This window comes from Mchenga conophoros, linkage group LG4 (assembly GCF_057382185.1).
Source record: "Mchenga conophoros isolate Kocher_MC1m ecotype Shallow Benthic linkage group LG4, M_conophoros_male_GT1.1, whole genome shotgun sequence".
Taxonomy (NCBI): domain Eukaryota; kingdom Metazoa; phylum Chordata; class Actinopteri; order Cichliformes; family Cichlidae; genus Mchenga; species Mchenga conophoros.
Genome location: NC_140529.1, coordinates 6,516,826 through 6,535,356, shown reverse-complemented (window position 1 = coordinate 6,535,356; position 18,531 = coordinate 6,516,826). Strand labels below are relative to the sequence as shown.

General features: G+C 41.3%; 1 protein-coding gene across 2 annotated transcripts in view; it reads left to right on the top strand.

The window, feature by feature from the left end:
• LOC146575413 (serine/threonine-protein kinase BRSK1-like) overlaps positions 1-18,531 on the top strand; it is a 37,886-nt gene that overhangs the window by 12,379 nt on the left and 6,976 nt on the right. Inside the window, exons 9-18 of one of the 2 annotated variants that reach the window (XM_085270116.1) lie at positions 1,197-1,228; positions 1,898-2,062; positions 4,107-4,204; positions 4,365-4,515; positions 4,642-4,702; positions 6,332-6,602; positions 6,849-6,897; positions 9,236-9,359; positions 9,484-9,585; positions 14,974-15,082. In XM_085270116.1, coding sequence (XP_085126242.1) covers positions 1,197-1,228; positions 1,898-2,062; positions 4,107-4,204; positions 4,365-4,515; positions 4,642-4,702; positions 6,332-6,602; positions 6,849-6,897; positions 9,236-9,359; positions 9,484-9,585; positions 14,974-15,082 — 1,162 coding nt within the window. Of the gene's footprint in view, positions 1-1,196; positions 1,229-1,897; positions 2,063-4,106; positions 4,205-4,364; positions 4,516-4,641; positions 4,703-5,995; positions 6,603-6,848; positions 6,898-9,235; positions 9,360-9,483; positions 9,586-14,973; positions 15,083-18,531 lie in introns of both variants that reach the window. The other variant, XM_085270114.1, reaches the window with a different exon arrangement.

Genomic DNA, 18,531 nt, shown 5'->3' with positions numbered 1-18,531 from the left:
GGCGATAAAAGTAAGTGGTACTAAAAGAAACAGCTGGAGGAACATTTTGCAACTAATAAGGTTAACCGGCAACAGGTCAGTAATACAACTGCGTGTAAAAAGAACATCTTAGAAAGACTCAGAAGAAAACATGGGTAGGGGTTCACGAATCTGCAACAAACAGACACGATTCTGTCCTGTAAATCGCTGCATGGGCTCAGGAACAATTCCAGAAATCACTGTCTGTGAACACACGACGCCACACCCAAATGCAGGTTAATGCTACTGTCTTCTCTGGGCAAAGCTCATTTAAAATGGACTGAGGCAAAGTGGAAAACTTTTCTGTGGTCTGATTAACTGAAATTTGAAAGTCCTTTTGAAAAACATGGACCTGCATCTCCTGGACTAAAAAGGTGAGGGACCAAAGATGAGAGTTTCTGAACTGAGGGGGCATCAGTACACGTTTTAGAGCAACATATGCTTCCATCCAGACAATGTCTTTTTTTCACCAATGGAAAACATCGTGTAATTAAAAAATTAGGCTGCTGAGTGTTGAACAGCTCGAATGCAATAGCAAACAAGAAGCAGTGGTTTCTATTTTGTGAAAAAACTGTGAGTTTGTGAGATTTGCAAATCATTCTGTTCTGTTTTTATGTACATTTGATACAACTTCACAACTATTTTTGGACTTGTAGTTGTAAAATATGGGTTTGAGTCAGAAGTCTGGGTTCATTTTGAGATGTTTTTTGTTTTTTTTTAATGAAGCAAATGGTCCGATATAACACGAAACTGGTCAAATGAGACAAATGACACACAGACGCTAAACATACTGCTTCTTAAAATAGCGCACGTATTTCAGCTGTGCTAACATAATTAGAATAATGGTATTTCTATTAACAATCATCATTTTAGCATGATAAGCTCACATCAGGTAACACAATATGACATTAGAACATGGGTGGAGTTACTGAAAATGTAAATCTACTAAAATTTTTATTCAAAATTATAGGTAATTTACGATTAATCACTCAATCATTATCATAAACGTGATCATCTTATGTTATATCAAACATAAACAGATGTGCTTTCCTTAAAAACGCTGACATTTTTCCCAGAACCCAGAGTTGAGATGTGATTATACATGTAAATAAGTCACAATAATTCTCTTTAATATGCTTTAATGTGCTTTAATATTGGCTTGTGTTTTTTCAATACAGCTTGAAGCAATACAGAAACACCCCTGGTACCTGTAAGTATATTTAACTTTTTATTTTGTTCTTTTGTCCGTCTGGCTTTTTTTTTGCATTTTACATTTTCCCCTCTCTATTCAATGCACCTCCACCCCTGCTGACTTTTTATACATACCAGCTTACTATGATCCTTCAAAGGAACTGTTTCAAAGGCAGCGTAAGAAATCTCTGCAGAATTTCCCCTTGTTAAATTTAACAAAGTCAAATAGCATTTTATGGAATCATAAGATGTCTTTCCTAATTCCAATTCTTAAATATAAAGCTTTTAAGTCATGCTGGTACTGAAATACCGTGTCTCATACATAAAGTACACCATCAGTGAGCGTTAACTACAAGTAGGTGAGTGAATCCTGTGATCTATTTTGGGATTTCTCTCTTCAGTCCTGCAGTCTTGGAGACCAAGAGTAGCTCCCGGCCTGGATTTTGGAAAGCAAAATTAAGCTTTTCAGTTATTTACAGATTTTTATTTTCTGTCAGGGTGTAAGTGAAACAATACTACCTCTACTATCTCTTTCAATAGTCATGCTTAAACCAGATCTATTTATACTTAAACATGAAAGCCTGTGGCTGATGTGGCGGTGTTCACTGCACCACATGCTAAACTTTCTTCAGAGAAAGCATTTTTAATTACACAGCCTAAATAGACTGACTTTTTGTTTTTGTGCCAGGGGCGGTCGGAACGAGCCCTGTCCAGAGCAGCCTCCCCCTCGCCGAGTGTGTATGAAGAGGATACTGTCCTTAACTGAGCTTGACCCTGATGTCCTGGAAAGCATGTACTCCCTAGGGTGCTTCAGAGATCGGGTTAAACTCACACAGGACCTTACAAGTGAGGAGTGAGTAAATACAACACAGAAATGTCCACTTTTACATCCGAGATATTGCCGAATCTGTGCCAACCACGGTTCAACTCACAAATCAGATTTACGTCCACATGCCTGTTTCTCCGTTATTCCTCCTGATTCCTGAGTTTACAACATCACAGCCGCTGGCATCTCAGCTCTTACACAGGCGCTAAGTGCAGTTTTTAAATGTAAGTGTGCTTGTATACATACTGAGCAAGTAAAAACAGAAAACACGACTCTGTGTTGCTGATTTAATTTCTCTTTTTCTCATTATCTCTTTGTCTCATTGTGGCCAGCCAGTTACTTACATCATGAACTGCCTGACATGGCAGGAACAAGAGCAACAATGCAAACAATGCCTCTCGCATTTTCCTCTCTGTCCGTCCTCTCCGTCTGCAGAATTAACGTGGATGTTCACCCACCACACGAGGCTCCAAAATAAAATTGTATTTAGTCTCTTCATGGCAGTAATAAAAACAATACATACATAAAAGAGTCATTAAAAAAGTTATTAAAAAACTTTGTTCTTTGTGAAGTGAACTCAGCCTGAGGAAAGGAGCTGGATACTACTGTATAAAACCAATCACCCTCTGAATCAACTGAGATGTTTTTGGATGAGAACTTATATATATAATGTATATTTAATAAATGTAACACATGTCAGATTTGACCTTATGACTTAAACAAGTTAGCCACATGAAATTTTCAGGGATAAAAAGCTCCTTTAAATTCTCTTAAAACCTGCAACAATTGCAACATCATGGGATATATGACAGTTTAATGTCTGTGATATAGAGTAACAGAAACAAGAATTGGTAGCCTGGACAGTTAATCTATTTCCTGAATATTCACTTAAGAAAATTCAAAAAGTACATTTTCAAATGTCCTTCGAAGGTCGCCGCTATGAGTGGAGTGGCTCTGCACATAGTGTGAATCATTTGTTCTTTATTTTAGCCATTTAAGCTCCCTTTCTGTTGCCAACTTTCTTCTGATTGGCTGCCCCTTGGAAGGGTTTGAATAGCAGGTGGGCAGGACGGCTTTGGTTACAGTTGGAGGAGAATTAAAGGTGACGTGATTTGAAAGAGTCCTTAATCTGATCTCTAAACTTTTTTTCTGATTTAGTATATTTCAGTTGCAAGTATTAATAATTTTAGGGGGAAAAGCCACAAAATAACAATAAGAGTAAAAGTGAAAAGGAGCAAAGTGCAATTATTTATATAGAGAAACCATCAGAAAATCCTCTTAGACGCATATATAATTATCCAGCTGTGCAGTCCTTAGCTTTATGAAACATGTCTGCAGTGCAAAATAATTCGTATTCTTATCCTTATTATATCCTGGCTCTTTTACTTGCCACAGCAGGAGGAGCAGTTTTTCATACTACAAGCATGCAGACAGGGTTAGCAACCACTGTAGCAGAGGCGCTAGCAGCTAGCTGATCCGTGTGGCAGCAACATGACTTCCAAAACTGCTAATGTTTGTAATAACTTGTTAATTTGTTGCTTCACCTTCAAATAATTCACAAAGGCAGGTTTAGAGTTGACACTGAACTTTGTTGACATGAACAATGAATACTTACTTTCCCCAATCAGGAAGTGACCCAAAGCAAGCAAAAAAAGTTAGCTAGTAGTGTGTCTACTTTATTTAGACATTATGCATCAAAATGTACTTACTGTATGACCAAGTTACTCTAATACATGGTTTTTTTTCACATATAGATATTAGATTTAGCAAAAGATGACCACTTTCTCTCAGTTATATAGTTTGCTACCTAGCCAGCTAGCTAGACATAGATACAGGTAGGTTAAAAAAGTCATTTCTTTTTAATGACCACTAGCACACAATCCTGCAAAAACACTTCAGGTCCTGTAGAACTTTAACTAGCAATCCATGAAATCAAACAAAGACATCATCGCCTTGCACGTCTTTTTTAACATCTTTGTAAAGTCTTTATGATGACCAAAGACTGACCTTTTGGCTGTTACATTTTTCCCCCCAGCATTTAATTCCTGCTTTACTACGCTTGTTTCTGCAGGGAGAACCAGGAAAAGATGATCTACTACCTCCTGTTGGACAGGAAAGAGCGATACCCCAGCTGTGAGGACGAGGATCTGCCACCAAGGAATGACATAGGTGAGATCGTCCTGACCATAAAAAAATAAGATGTAAAGCTCTAAATGTATATGTTGACCTTCGTTCATGCTACTATTTATTCTTGAAAATGTCCAGAGATGTTTTTAATTATTTCTTGCATTTCCATTTCAATTAATTCACAAATATTTTTGTCTCGCAGACCCACCCAGGAAGCGTGTTGACTCCCCCATGCTGAATCGTTATGGCCGCAGTCGTCCGGAGAGGAAGAGTTTAGAGGTCCTCAGTGTCACAGAACAGGTTTCTCCCACCCCGCCTCGCAGGGCCCTGGACACTAATGCATACAGCCAGAGGTACTAACTGTTTAAAACTACAAGTGAGAACAAAGTGTTCAGCTTTGGAAGAGATTAGAGCTACAAACTGCCAGAATATTTTTTTGATGATTGAGCGCATGTGTTACTTTCTGCTGTCTTTGAAAGGTCTCGTTCAGTCAGTGGGGCCTCCACAGGTCTGTCCTCCAGTCCTCTTAGCAGTCCCAGGGTAAGAACTTCACCCTATATTGTTTCTGTGTGGATCTCGGTGGCTAGGTTTAGGCAATTTTTCTGTTTAGTTGTTTTAAATGTTTTAAACATAGTCCATATAACCAACGTATATCTATTCAGAATACATATGCTGTATTTTATATTATTTGACAACATGATTGTGTAAAAGTATAGGAGTGGCACAGACTGTTACAGTTCATTTGTAATGTGCACCCATGTGACAGAGTCTTTATACAGTTATTGTTTTTGTAAGGACACTAAGCTACAGCTCATCTTCATTACTCTCTCAGATTTGATACAGTGTAACTTGCTAACAGGTGCACAGTTTCTCAGTTTTATTGTATTAGCTACATATGCTAATGTAGCGCTCCGCAGATTTGCTGTTATTGTTTATGAGCACTACAACGAAGAGTTAACTTTTTAAACGATAAACCATTAGCATAAAGCTAGTAGAGCCAGAAAGTTAGCTTAGCTGGACACAAAGACTGTACATAATGAGCTGCTGGAAATATCAACTAGCAGACAAAGTGTGGATTCTTCCACAGCAGGAATGTTTCCATTTCCATATCTTTTGCTAAAAACTGAATTTCTAAAGTAACAGTAGTGTGAGGCTGTGTTTGGATTCAGATGGTTATTTAAAGACACACAAACACATACAAAAACATTATTCTTTGCCCAAAATACATTTAATAAAATGTAACTGCAATATACAAAATCACAGGTCCAATAATTAATCATTTAGGAATTTATCAACGGAATGTTTATTTAATGTATAATTTCATGGAAAACTTACATTTTGGTAGTTATTAGTATTATTAATATATCATTAAATATCATTCTCACGTGCTTTTCTGCAAGGTAGTGTGTTGTAGCGTGGTACCAGTAAAACACAAATAGTGTGTCTGTGTGTGTGTGTTGTCAGTTGCTTTAGTACATGCATCATCAGTTCACGTCTTGACAAAAACAAATTTCCTGTATTGTGACTTTTTCATATATATCACAAGCTGTCATCGCTTCTCATGCCTCGCCATCATATCGTTACATCCTGAGTCATATGCATTGCCATGTCATGCTGCCTCATGCAAAGATCTCTGTTCTCATGCTGACATGGGTAAAAAGTGTCTGACAGATACACATTTATGATAGAAGTAGAAGTAATTAATTCCATCGTTCGTTGTTGCATCTCGATGAGGTTCGCTGATAAATCATATCCATGAATCATATTTCATGACCATTTCTTCCTCTCACATCTGTCTGTACCTGTTTCCATCTCTCTCTGTCTACCAATCAGAGTCCGGTCTTCACTTTCAGCCAATCAGAAGTCACCTCCACCTCCGCTTCCTCCTCCAAAGACCCCAAACCAGGAAGTGCCACCACCCCTCGACCTACCCGCCCGGCGCCTGACCCAAAAACCCAGACCTTGCCCTCAAAAGGCCCCGCAGAACGGCCCCAGCTTCACACCATGAAGTCCCTCCCACTCCAGACACCACGCTCCCCTTCCCCTTCGCCCTCCCCTATACTCTCCCCCATTCCACGCTTCTTCAACTTCCCGTCACCATCTGTCTTCAAGTCCAAGAACGTCCACTCGTCCTCTAACTCCTCTGCCACCCCTCCCCCTGTGTCGCAGGTCACACCGCAAGGCTCGCCGCTGCCCACCCCGCTGGGCACGCCTGTGCACCAACTCCAACACCCTTCCTCCACCACCCCTCCCTCCTCTTCCTCCTCGTCTTCTTCCTCCAGAGCGGACGGAGCTGCCTCGCTGTCGCTGACCCCGCCCTCCAGCCCGGGGGGCAGTGGTGGGATGGCTGCCTCGGGCTCTGCTCACTGGAGATCCAGGCTCAACTCATTCAAGAACAACCTTCTGGGCTCTCCGCGCTTCCACAGGCGCAAACTACAAGGTGAATAAGGAGTTTAAGACACACAATTAAAGAAAATAGTCTTTTAGCCAAGAGCAAATGAATCTTATGAAGAGATGAATCCAAGATAGAATCTATTGTTACTAAGAAAGTAGCACGTGTTCCAGCCTGATGCCTGGGGCAGTGTTAAGTAACATCTTATTTTCTAATAATATGTAATTACAGCAATTACATTTGAGCCTGTCATCAAGAATTACTGACCTTTTCTTTCCCTCTCTCTGACTCCAGTTCCTACATCAGAGGATATGTCCAGCTTAACGCCAGAATCCAGCCCAGAGTAAGTACACACATTCAATCAGTTTTCTTTCCTACAACTCAAAGGGGCGCACTGTGTTTTGCAAAATCCTCCTTCTTTCACTTACATGTCTAAAGACCCACAAAGTAAGAGAAAAGCCCATCCCCCATCACCGATCAGATCATCCTCTCACTTTGTTCCTTTCCTTCTATAGATCAGTGGGCTTGTCTCTGAATCAACAATTCAAGTTTGCAGTCATTTCTGATGTCGTAACCGAATGAGCAGCAATTTTTAGATGTTGATCTCTTACATTCAGAATGAATGGAGCCATTCCTGCTAGCTCTAAACTGTCACAGCCAAAAAACAAATATCAAACATTTGTTGGCTGCCAGGGTGAATACAACAATGTTTATTTATTTCTAAAGAACCGGTTTGTGTTAGCACGTAGCATCTAATGCTGCTACAGTCAACATCAGCACTGACTGTCCCCCACAGCACACAGATGTGTTGAAAGTGTAATGCTGAGGCACAGCCAACAGTTTTAAGACCGATTTGAAACCAATATGCAGGAACTGTGTATTGGTTGTTGGTTGCTCTGCTTTTTTCATCTTTTCTTTTGCCTTTTGTGCTTCAGTGCAAACTACACTTAGCTGGCTTTCACCTCTTTAGCGCTGTTTGCTTTTGTGCTACTATCTCTCTTCGCATTTACTGTGTTTTAATACAGCCAACTTTCCATTAAAGCTCTTCTCATGTATATAATTTTTCTGTTTCTGCTGTCAGACAACAGAACAGGTATGGCACGTTAACTCCTTGTTAATTAGCCGTCACTTGCAAGCCATTTTCCAAGATAAAAGTCACGATTTTACCAAAATCACCATAGACATTGGTTTAAGACACAAGTTAAAGCTGCTGTTTGCAGATAAACATTCAGAAACTGAGAGTTTGAAGCATCATGTTCACACCATGCTTCACACTGAAATAAGTCATTTAGAACAGGGCTAAAGGGCTAGTTTATTATAACACAGCAGAGAGTAAGTTTGCTCCAGTATCTTAAGTTTAAGATTCAAACACACACTCTGGGGAGGAGGTGGGCAGATCGAAAATATTAATAGCCTGAATATCAGCACTGGTATCAGTATTGGACCAATACTGGCGCGACAAGATCGATACTTTGTTTCTATCCTCTGTGTTCAGTATGTAGCCGACTGAATTCTTTTTTTGAAAATGAAAAACAATGTAACCTTTGTTGATTTTATTCGTAGCCTACAGCTGACCCAAAGTCGTTTAGAGAAAGACACATTGACATTCCAGGTCTCCAACAAAGCTTGTTTCAAACTTCATGAAAGGCTGAACAGGGTTTTTTTGTTGTCTGAACTTTTTTAATGTTCAAAGTAAAAATCACAGAGATTTAGTGGTGAAGATTTATCTCGTAAGTCATGACACACTGCCCTCCACTACATAAGCTGCACTTATTGGTTGAACATATCGCTGTTGGTATCGGCCTCGGTTTAGGCCATGTAAGTATTTAGTATTGGATCAATACCAGAATTTACAATATGGCACACCTCTACTGGGGGGATGTACGTTGGCCAAAAGCACTTCAAATTAAAAAACAAAACACCAACACATAGAAAAATGCTACAAAAGCACTCAAAACACAACAAACACTCGAGCGAGTGTTTTTTGGAGAGACGGTAACGTCATGGACCAGCTGCAGAAGTGACAAGCTTATAGCAAACAGCTGATAGCAAACATTTATCTACAGTATTAAATGAATCTCATCTTTTTGTCCCTCACGGCACTCTCTCAGAGGACTCCTTTACATGCTCTGGTTTCAGTCACGTTATTTCCTGTCCAAAAACACCAACATTTGCTGGTGTTTTCTTAAGCTGCAGTGCATTTGACCTCTCAGGCCACCGTAGAGATGCCTGACTTACATTATCATATTAGAAAGAGAGAACATGTGGAGCTTGTTATATGGTTTTAGACACTGTTAGACTTTGATTTGCAGTTCAGCCTAAAACACTCAGCAGCAACATATCTGAAAAAGAGTAAATGACAGTAAACAGTCATCTTTCACTAAATAACCAGGTAACTTTTTACCACTTTTACTGTGCTTCACCCAAAAGCCAAAAAACAACTCTGTTACTGTGGGCTGACACATCAAGGATGAAAATACATGTTGCTTAGCTCTCCACTGTGACGTGTGATATTACTGTGTTATCGACTGACTTGGTTGTAGTTGTGCTTTCTTGTCCATTTTTAGTGAATTTAACCTTTAATCTCTGTGCTGTGTCAGTGCTTATGGATGAGTGAGCCATTATTTTTCTATTTGTACTGTATAAAACGTGTGACTGAAACTAATCTGATTAATTTGCAGGCTGGTGAAGCGGTCCTGGTTTGGTAACTTCATCACGCTGGAGAAAGAGGAGCAGATCTTTGTCTTGATCAGAGACAAGCCGCTCAGCTCTATCAAGGCTGACATCGTCCAAGCTTTTCTCTCCGTGAGTGCAGACAAACTTAGATAAGCTTCGACATATTAGTACGATTCCCACGGCGGTGTTAAACGCACAAATTTGAGATTCGATCGTCATAACTTGGCATCACTTTTTTCTTTGTCTTCTGCAGATCCCATCCCTCTGCCACAGTGTGGTGTCTCAGAATAGTTTCCGGGCAGAATACAAGTCCTCTGGTGGTCCTTCTGTCTTCCAGAAACCTGTCAAATTCCAAGTATTACTCCGTTCTTATTACCTCCTCAGCTCTAACAGAAGTGTTTTGCATGTTGTCAGTCAGTCTTGTAAGGAATAAGCACTTTTGATGAACGCTTTGAAGTTCTAAAACCTTTTGGTGGAAATACTCCTTCCTTAAAAGAATTGAGGGTTATAAAAGTACTTAAAACCCCATTTGTGGATCTTTGTTTAACACTTTTTTCAAAAGAAGCTTTGAGGGATGTAAATGTACAGTGAGTGGTCTAGATGGTAGATGTAGGGGTTGTCCAAATTCATAGGCTGCATCCTTCTGAGGACCCGGCCTTCATGGTCTACGTGGACCGGGTCCTCCGAAGGCCGGGTAGGCCGTAAGTGAGCGGCTGTGAAATGGGTCTAGTCTTCAGTTTTGCGTCACCACTGTCTCGGTGGAGTTTAATAAACTCAGCCGTCTGCTCCTTGCTATCTAAAATATAAGAAACAGGACACTGGCGGAAATCCTCGACCATCTCACACTTCTGTTTAGTCAGTTTTCCGTTTGACATTTATTCAGCTGTGTGAAAACTATAACTTTAATCACAGCCAAACCGATTTACTCATGAACAAATAAAACACTGAAAAAAGCCAAACAATGACATTTTTAAGTTATCTAAGTGACTCATATATCCTGTTTACCCAGAGTTTACCCCCGTGGGGGGTTTGAAACGATGTGCCGGGAGTTCGCTTTACTCGCCCTGGCTAGCTATCAAGCTGGTGGGTAACAGACGTCTCCGAAACTGTCGGAGCATTATATGCAAATATGTGGTGTCTTGATAAACAGAGCAGATATTTGAAGTTTACACAGCTACATTCTTGCCTGAAAATATCTTAAAAGTTTATTTTGTGACCCAGAAAGAATAATAAGAGTAATATTAAAACTAAGTACAGTGGGGCAAAAAAGTATTTAGTCAGCCACCGATTGTGCAAGTTCCCCCACCTAAAATGATGACAGAGGTCAGTAATTTGCACCAGAGGTACACTTCAACTGTGAGAGACAGAATGTGAAAGAAAAATCCATGAATCCACATGGTAGGATTTGTAAAGAATTTATTCGTAAATCAGGGTGGAAAATAAGTATTTGGTCAATAACAAAAATACAACTCAATACTTTGTAACATAACCTTTGTTGGCAATAACAGAGGTCAAACGTTTACTATAGGTCTTTACCAGGTTTGCACACACAGTAGCTGGTATTTCGGCCCATTCCTCCATGCAGATCTTCTCGAGAGCAGTGATGTTTTGGGGCTGTCGCCGAGCAACACGGACTTTCAACTCCCGCCACAGATTTTCTATGGGGTTGAGGTCTGGAGACTGGCTAGGCCACTCCAGGACTTTCAAATGCTTCTTACGGAGCCACTCCTTTGTTGCCCGGGCGGTGTGTTTTGGATCATTGTCATGTTGGAAGACCCAGCCTCGTTTCATCTTCAAAGTTCTCACTGATGGAAGGAGGTTTTGGCTCAAAATCTCACGATACATGGCCCCATTCATTCTGTCCTTAACACGGATCAGTCGTCCTGTCCCCTTGGCAGAAAAACAGCCCCATAGCATGATGTTTCCACCCCCATGCTTCACAGTAGGTATGGTGTTCTTGGGATGCAACTCAGTATTCTTCTTCCTCCAAACACGACGAGTTGAGTTTATACCAAAAAGTTCTACTTTGGTTTCATCTGACCACATGACATTCTCCCAATCCTCTGCTGTATCATCCATGTGCTCTCTGGCAAACTTCAGACGAGCCTGGACATGCACTGGCTTCAGCAGCGGAACACGTCTGGCACTGCGGGATTTGATTCCCTGCCGTTGTAGTGTGTTACTGATGGTGACCTTTGTTACTTTGGTCCCAGCTCTCTGCAGGTCATTCACCAGGTCCCCCCGTGTGGTTCTGGGATCTTTGCTCACCGTTCTCATGATCATTTTGACCCCACGGGATGAGATCTTGCGTGGAGCCCCAGATCGAGGGAGATTATCAGTGGTCTTGTATGTCTTCCATTTTCTGATGATTGCTCCCACAGTTGATTTTTTCACACCAAGCTGCTTGCCTATTGTAGATTCACTCTTCCCAGTCTGGTGCAGGTCTACAATACTTTTCCTGGTGTCCTTCGAAAGCTCTTTGGTCTTGGCCATGGCGGAGTTTGGAGTCTGACTGTTTGAGGCTGTGGACAGGTGTCTTTTATACAGATGATGAGTTCAAACAGGTGCCATTCATACAGGTAACGAGTGGGGGACAGAAAAGCTTCTTACAGAAGACGTTACAGGTCTGTGAGAGCCAGCGATTTTCCTTGTTTGAGGTGACCAAATACTTATTTTCCACCCTGATTTACGAATAAATTCTTTACAAATCCTACCATGTGGATTCATGGATTTTTTTTTTCACATTCTGTCTCTCACAGTTGAAGTGTACCTCTGGTGCAAATTACTGACCTCTGTCATCATTTTAAGTGGGGGAACTTGCACAATCGGTGGCTGACTAAATACTTTTTTGCCCCACTGTAGCTGCCGCCATTGTTGGAAACTGGAATTGGCTGCGCTATGCATTCTGGGATAGGTTGGGCCACGAAGGATACACCGACCCATCCTTCAAAAATGGGGAAATGAAGGACGCATTTGGAGGAGTCTTCGAATTTGGACAGCCTTCGTCGCGTCACTGTGATGTAATCGGTCTACAAAAGCAGCCTGATGCTATGATTTTGGACACCCCTGTAAACTAAGTAGATGTAAAACTAAAATGTAAATGTGAACAAAGGACAAATATTTGGCTCTATGAATGAACCAAAACAGAGCAAAATTAACCTATTTTGAAGTGGAGGCCTTATGTGACAGACGAAGTAAGATGCGATGCCGACTTGTTAAAACGAGTGAAACTAGCTAGCTAGCCAATTTATAGAACGAAGGACCCAAATGCTGGAGTCAAGGCAGAGAAAATAACAAAAAGCAAGAAACAGATATCCAAAAAATTTAAAAAAAAGAAATAAAAAAAATCGTCATTTACAGAGAATACACTAGGAGAGATACACAGATGCTTCATCAAAGGAAATAGGGTAGACGGGACTACAGGGAGTGCAGAATTATTAGGCAAGTTGTATTTCTGAGGAATAATTTTATTATTGAACAACAACCATGTTCTCAATGAACCCAAAAAACTCATTAATATCAAAGCTGAATGTTTGTGGAAGTAGTTTTTAGTTTGTTTTTAGTTTTAGCTATTTTAGGGGGATATCTGTGTGTGCAGGTGACTATTACTGTGCATAATTATTAGGCAACTTAACAAAAAACAAATATATACCCATTTCAATTATTTATTTTTACCAGTGAAACCAATATAACATCTCCACATTCACAAATATACATTTCTGACATTCAAAAACAAAACAAAAACAAATCAGCGACCAATATAGCCACCTTTCTTTGCAAGGACACTCAAAAGCCTGCCATCCATGGATTCTGTCAGTGTTTTGATCTGTTCACCATCAACATTGCGTGCAGCAGCAACCACAGCCTCCCAGACACTGTTCAGAGAGGTGTACTGTTTTCCCTCCTTGTAAATCTCACATTTGATGATGGACCACAGGTTCTCAATGGGGTTCAGATCAGGTGAACAAGGTGGCCATGTCATTAGTTTTTCTTCTTTTATACCCTTTCTTGCCAGCCACGCTGTGGAGTACTTAGACGCGTGTGATGGAGCATTGTCCTGCATGAAAATCATGTTTTTCTTGAAGGATGCAGACTTCTTCCTGTACCACTGCTTGAAGAAGGTGTCTTCCAGAAACTGGCAGTAGGACTGGGAGTTGAGCTTGACTCCATCCTCAACCCGAAAAGGCCCCACAAGCTCATCTTTGATGATACCAGCCCAAACCAGTACTCCACCTCCACCTTGCTGGCGTCTGAGTGGGACTGGAGCTCTCTGCCCTTTACCAATCCAGCCACGGGCCCATCCATCTGGCCCATCAAGACTCACTCTCATTTCATCAGTCCATAAAACCTTAGAAAAACCAGTCTTGAGATATTTCTTGGCCCAGTCTTGACGTTTCAGCTTGTGTGTCTTGTTCAGTGGTGGTCGTCTTTCAGCCTTTCTTACCTTGGCCATGTCTCTGAGTATTGCACACCTTGTGCTTTTGGGCACTCCAGTGATGTTGCAGCTCTGAAATATGGCCAAACTGGTGGCAAGTGGCATCTTGGCAGCTGCACGCTTGACTTTTCTCAGTTCATGGGCAGTTATTTTGCGCCTTGGTTTTTCCACACGCTTCTTGCGACCCTGTTGACTATTTTGAATGAAACGCTTGATTGTTCGATGATCACGCTTCAGAAGCTTTGCAATTTTGAGACTGCTGCATCCCTCTGCAAGATATCTCACTATTTTTGACTTTTCTGAGCCTGTCAAGTCCTTCTTTTGACCCATTTTGCCAAAGGAAAGGACGTTGCACACCTGATATAGGGTGTTGATGTCATTAGACCACACCCCTTCTCATTACAGAGATGCACATCACCTAATATGCTTAATTGGTAGTAGGCTTTCGAGCCTATACAGCTTGGAGTAAGACAACATGCATGAAGAGGATGATGTGGACAAAATACTCATTTGCCTAATAATTCTGCACTCCCTGTATGAGTGGAGACAACTGGGGAACAAGCCACAGATGAAAACAAGTAAAGACAATCAGACCAACAAGAAGTCTAAACCAAGCACTAGAGCAGGGGTGTGGAACTCCAGGCCTCGAGAGCCGGTGTCCTGCAGGTTTTAGATATCACCCTGGGTCAACACACCTGGTAATGGCGTTCATTATTCAGGCTTTTATCAAAGAACTGGGAGCTGCAGTGTACTCGAAGAGGTCTTATAATATACTGAAGATCATATAAAGAAAAGCATCAAATGTACTACAGTACAGTAATGTCACCTTCATGTTCTAAGTAACGGTATGTATTTGTCATGGAGCTGTAGCAGGTGATTACCCTCAGGGACCCGTGTGGCCCACAAGCAGCTGATAGTGCTGAATGAAGCAGGCACTAAATTTGGTTTTATTTAACACAAACCCAGCTGAGTCGGACCTATTATTTTGATAACACACAAATACTGCCTTACACAGTGTACAGATCAGAAATGTTATTCATATGTAAAGTGGTAAACCACTGAAAGTCTTTGTCTGCCTGTATTTTAATTGAAAATAATAATTAAAATTAATAAAAAAAATGTTATAGTCTAATCTTCCATGGAGTACGGCTGAAGGTTGCTCGGTTTATTTTACAAACTCTTTAGCCGAGGTAATCTGGTGTCACTATGTGTAGAATTTGAAAATTTCCAATGACAAAGAAAGTGAGCGTTTTCAAAAATGCAGCAATTACGTGGGCGCTTTGATTTACAGTCCTTTTCCTCCCGTAGGTGGACATCGCTTTCTCTGAGGGAGAGAGGGAGCGAGAGAGGGAACGAGCAGAGAGAGAAGGGAGACGAGAGCTGGGCATTTACAGCGTGACCTTCACTTTAATATCAGGTAGGAGACCAGAGTCCTAACGCTTCCACATGTGAGGAGTTACCAGACAGATGCAAATGAATGCTGCACTGTGTCAGGGGCATACTTCAGTTTCTGCAACCTCACCCATTCAGCAGATTAAAGCAGAACCTCTGTGAGTTAAGGTTTGGTTAAACAAGGGGAAAAGGGGGGAAATTAGCCATGTGATACGTCTAAAACAAATTTAATATTCAACCAATGGAGGAAAAACGTCTCGTTTTATAGTTTAAGATTTATAGTATTAGATGAGAAGTCACTGTCAGTGATGAACACATTGGAAAATACACTATTTTTGTTGCAGCTGCTTCACAATAAAAGCCCAGCTTGTTTTCCTAGAAGATCTACAGCGTTCGGAGCAAGAAACAGCAAGGCTGACACTAATGAAACTGTATTACTCTCTGTTATATGCATGTGTTATTTCATTCCTTCACAATCTGTTTGAATCCACTGTGAGGATGGTTGACTGCATTCCTAAAGGTGACAAATACAAGATAGAGAAAATTACTGAAACGATCACAAACACTTAAACTGGGTCTGACATCATCATGTTTGAGCCAATAACAGCACCTGATTTATCAGCTAACAGAGGAAAATACAGTGCTAACTAAAGTCTTTAGATTTTGCTGTGGAAATCAGAAGATGTGTGCAGTGATGTGCAGTTGAGCTTGACAGACGGTATTTGGTAGGACCACCTTTATTCTTCAACATACTTTGAACTCTCAGGCATGTTTTCTCCTTATTTCTTTATTAAGTAGTCCTCAGGAATAGTTCTCCAAGGTTCTTGAAGGACATTCAAAGCTCTTCTTTGGATGTTGGCTGCCTTTTGTTCTGTCCTCTGTCAAGATGATCCCACGCGGCTCTGGGGAGGCCAATCCATAACCGATTGTGTTCCATTGTGCGTTTTTCTATCCAGGTTATGTTTTTACTGGATTGGAAGTGTGTTTAGTATTATTGTCATGCTGAAAAATGAAGCCATTAGACATCTAATCAGACACTTTCCAGATAGTACTGTCACTGTTGTACCTTTCTGCTAACCTTCTCAGCACATGTTGACAAAGACGTGTTAGTACTGACTTTCAGTCCAGTTCCTGTGTATCTCCAAATGTTGATTGTTGAATGTTGTTCATCTGGACGTAGCGTTTTGTGGGAGAAACGTTTCGTCACTCATCCAAGTGACTTCTTCAGTCTCAGCTGACTGCAGGTTTCCCCAAATATTATAAACAGTAGTAGTAGTCCATAAGAGATTACAGGATGACACCAACCTCAGCAACAGGACCACTCTCAGCATCGACCAAGTGTGTTTGCTTTTGGAACTGTGTCTTCATTCCACCTACTTCACATACAGGGGTCAGTTCCACAGGCAGAAACATGGGTGTGCCATGGGCTCCCCAGTTTCACCCATCGTGGCCAATTTGTACATGGAAGAAGTGGAAAAGAGGGCTTTGCTATGCTACCCTGGAACACCACCAAGCCATTGGTTCAGATATGTGGATGACACCTGGGTGAAAATCAAATCTCAGGACATACTACATGTCACGGATCACATTAACTCAGTGGACCGACCCATCAAATTCACCAGGGAGGATATGAAAAGTGGCAGGTTAGCCTTCTTAGACTGTGAGATTTCCATCAGTAATGGGGGACATCTAAAAGCTGACGTGTACCGTAAACCTACACATACGGATCAGTATTTAAGGTTTGACTCTCATCATCCACTGGAGCACAAACTGGGTGTCATCAGGACGCTACAACACAGAGCGAACACCAGCCCCACTGACACAGCAGCCAGGGAGGCAGAAGAACATCAGGAAGGCCCTGAGTAAATGTGGTTATCCCAGCTGGACTTTTTCAAAGCAGGAAAGGCTCCTAAAGAAAGCTGAGTTGAGACACATTTTTTCTAAACACCGGGTCTCTGTGGCTTTTAAACCCCAAAACACGCTGCGCCAAAAATTGGTCCACCCCAAAGATCGGGTCCCCCGACACAAACAGAGTAACATAGTGTACGCTGTTAAGTGCCAGGAGGATTGTCAGGATTTATACATCGGGGAAACCAAACAACCTCTGGCGAAGCGGATGGCACAACACAGAAGAGCCACCTCGTCAGGCCAGGACTCTGCAGTCTTTACACCTACAGGCCAGTGGACACTCTTTCAATGATGAGGATGTAACATCCTGGACAGGGAGGAACGCTGGTTTGAGGGCGGAGTCAAGGAGGCCATTTACGTGAAAAGGGAAAGACCATCTCTGAATCGAGGAGGGGCCTAAGGGTCCATCTGTCACCATCTTACAATGCTGTGATTGCAGCCATTCCCCAACTCTCTGTGAATGGTACTCATGGCCATTGATCAGTGGGCTTTGATCAGTGGGCTTTGATCAGTGGGTTTTGGTCAGTGGTCATGAGAATTTGCATAATTAAGATTAAGGAACTGACCTCCCAGCCCATTGTTCTTTCAGTCGGCTGGTTTCAGTCATTATGCAAATGTACTGTTTATAAGATCGGAAACCTGCAGTCAGCTGAGACTGAAGAAGTTTTTCCCACAAAATGCTACGTCCAGATGAACAGAATCAACTTTTGGAGATTTACTTACCTGGATGACTGAGCATGCATCAAGATACTTCCTGTGTAATTTGGCCAACCTCAGCCCTGTTTCCCTTCCACTGAGATCATTTCTGATGATCAACTGAAGGGCAGTTCAGCTCTCAGGTCCTGTGCCAGGTCTTTGCTGGATTTCTTCCTGTTTCTTAAGGTCATGACTTTCACATACTGTTCATCTGCTATAGATAGCTTTTAGGCCTGCTGCCTCTTCTTTTGTCCTCCACTTGTCACACACATCATGCTGAGATATGCCAAGAATTTACTTAATAGCTGAGCCCCTCTAGTGGGCAATGAAGGTATTCCATGTGGGTCTGCATATTAAGAACTTATTGATACTTGGAGGATTTGTCTTTTCTTTTTTTAATTATTGTTTTGGATAAATAAAAAGGGATAAAGGTATTCTCATCTAGGTTTTGGTATTTAGCTTAGATATACTAGGAAAGCCTTACAGGACAAACTCATCTAATAAAACAAATTCATCCATTTGGTTCTTGCTACCAACACTCCTGTTTTTGACCTGTTTTTCATCTTGGATATCTCCTCATAGGAAAGAACGGTCAAGCATGTAATGGCGCAGTTCAACAAGTAAATGATCAGAAGATCAAACTGTATTACTGAAAATACAAAGAAATACTTCATATTCTCCATGTGTGATGATCAGAGTTTTGATTAAAGGTTTGGGTGGGCCAAACATGACCCAAAATGAGTTACTGAACCCATAAACTCAGCAGGTAAGTGTTCACGAAGGTCGAGTTCAGAAAGCTGTTTTTCAATTCCTTCCAAAGGATAGGAAGTCGCTTTCCAACCAGAGATATTGTCATCTGGTGCAGGTTTA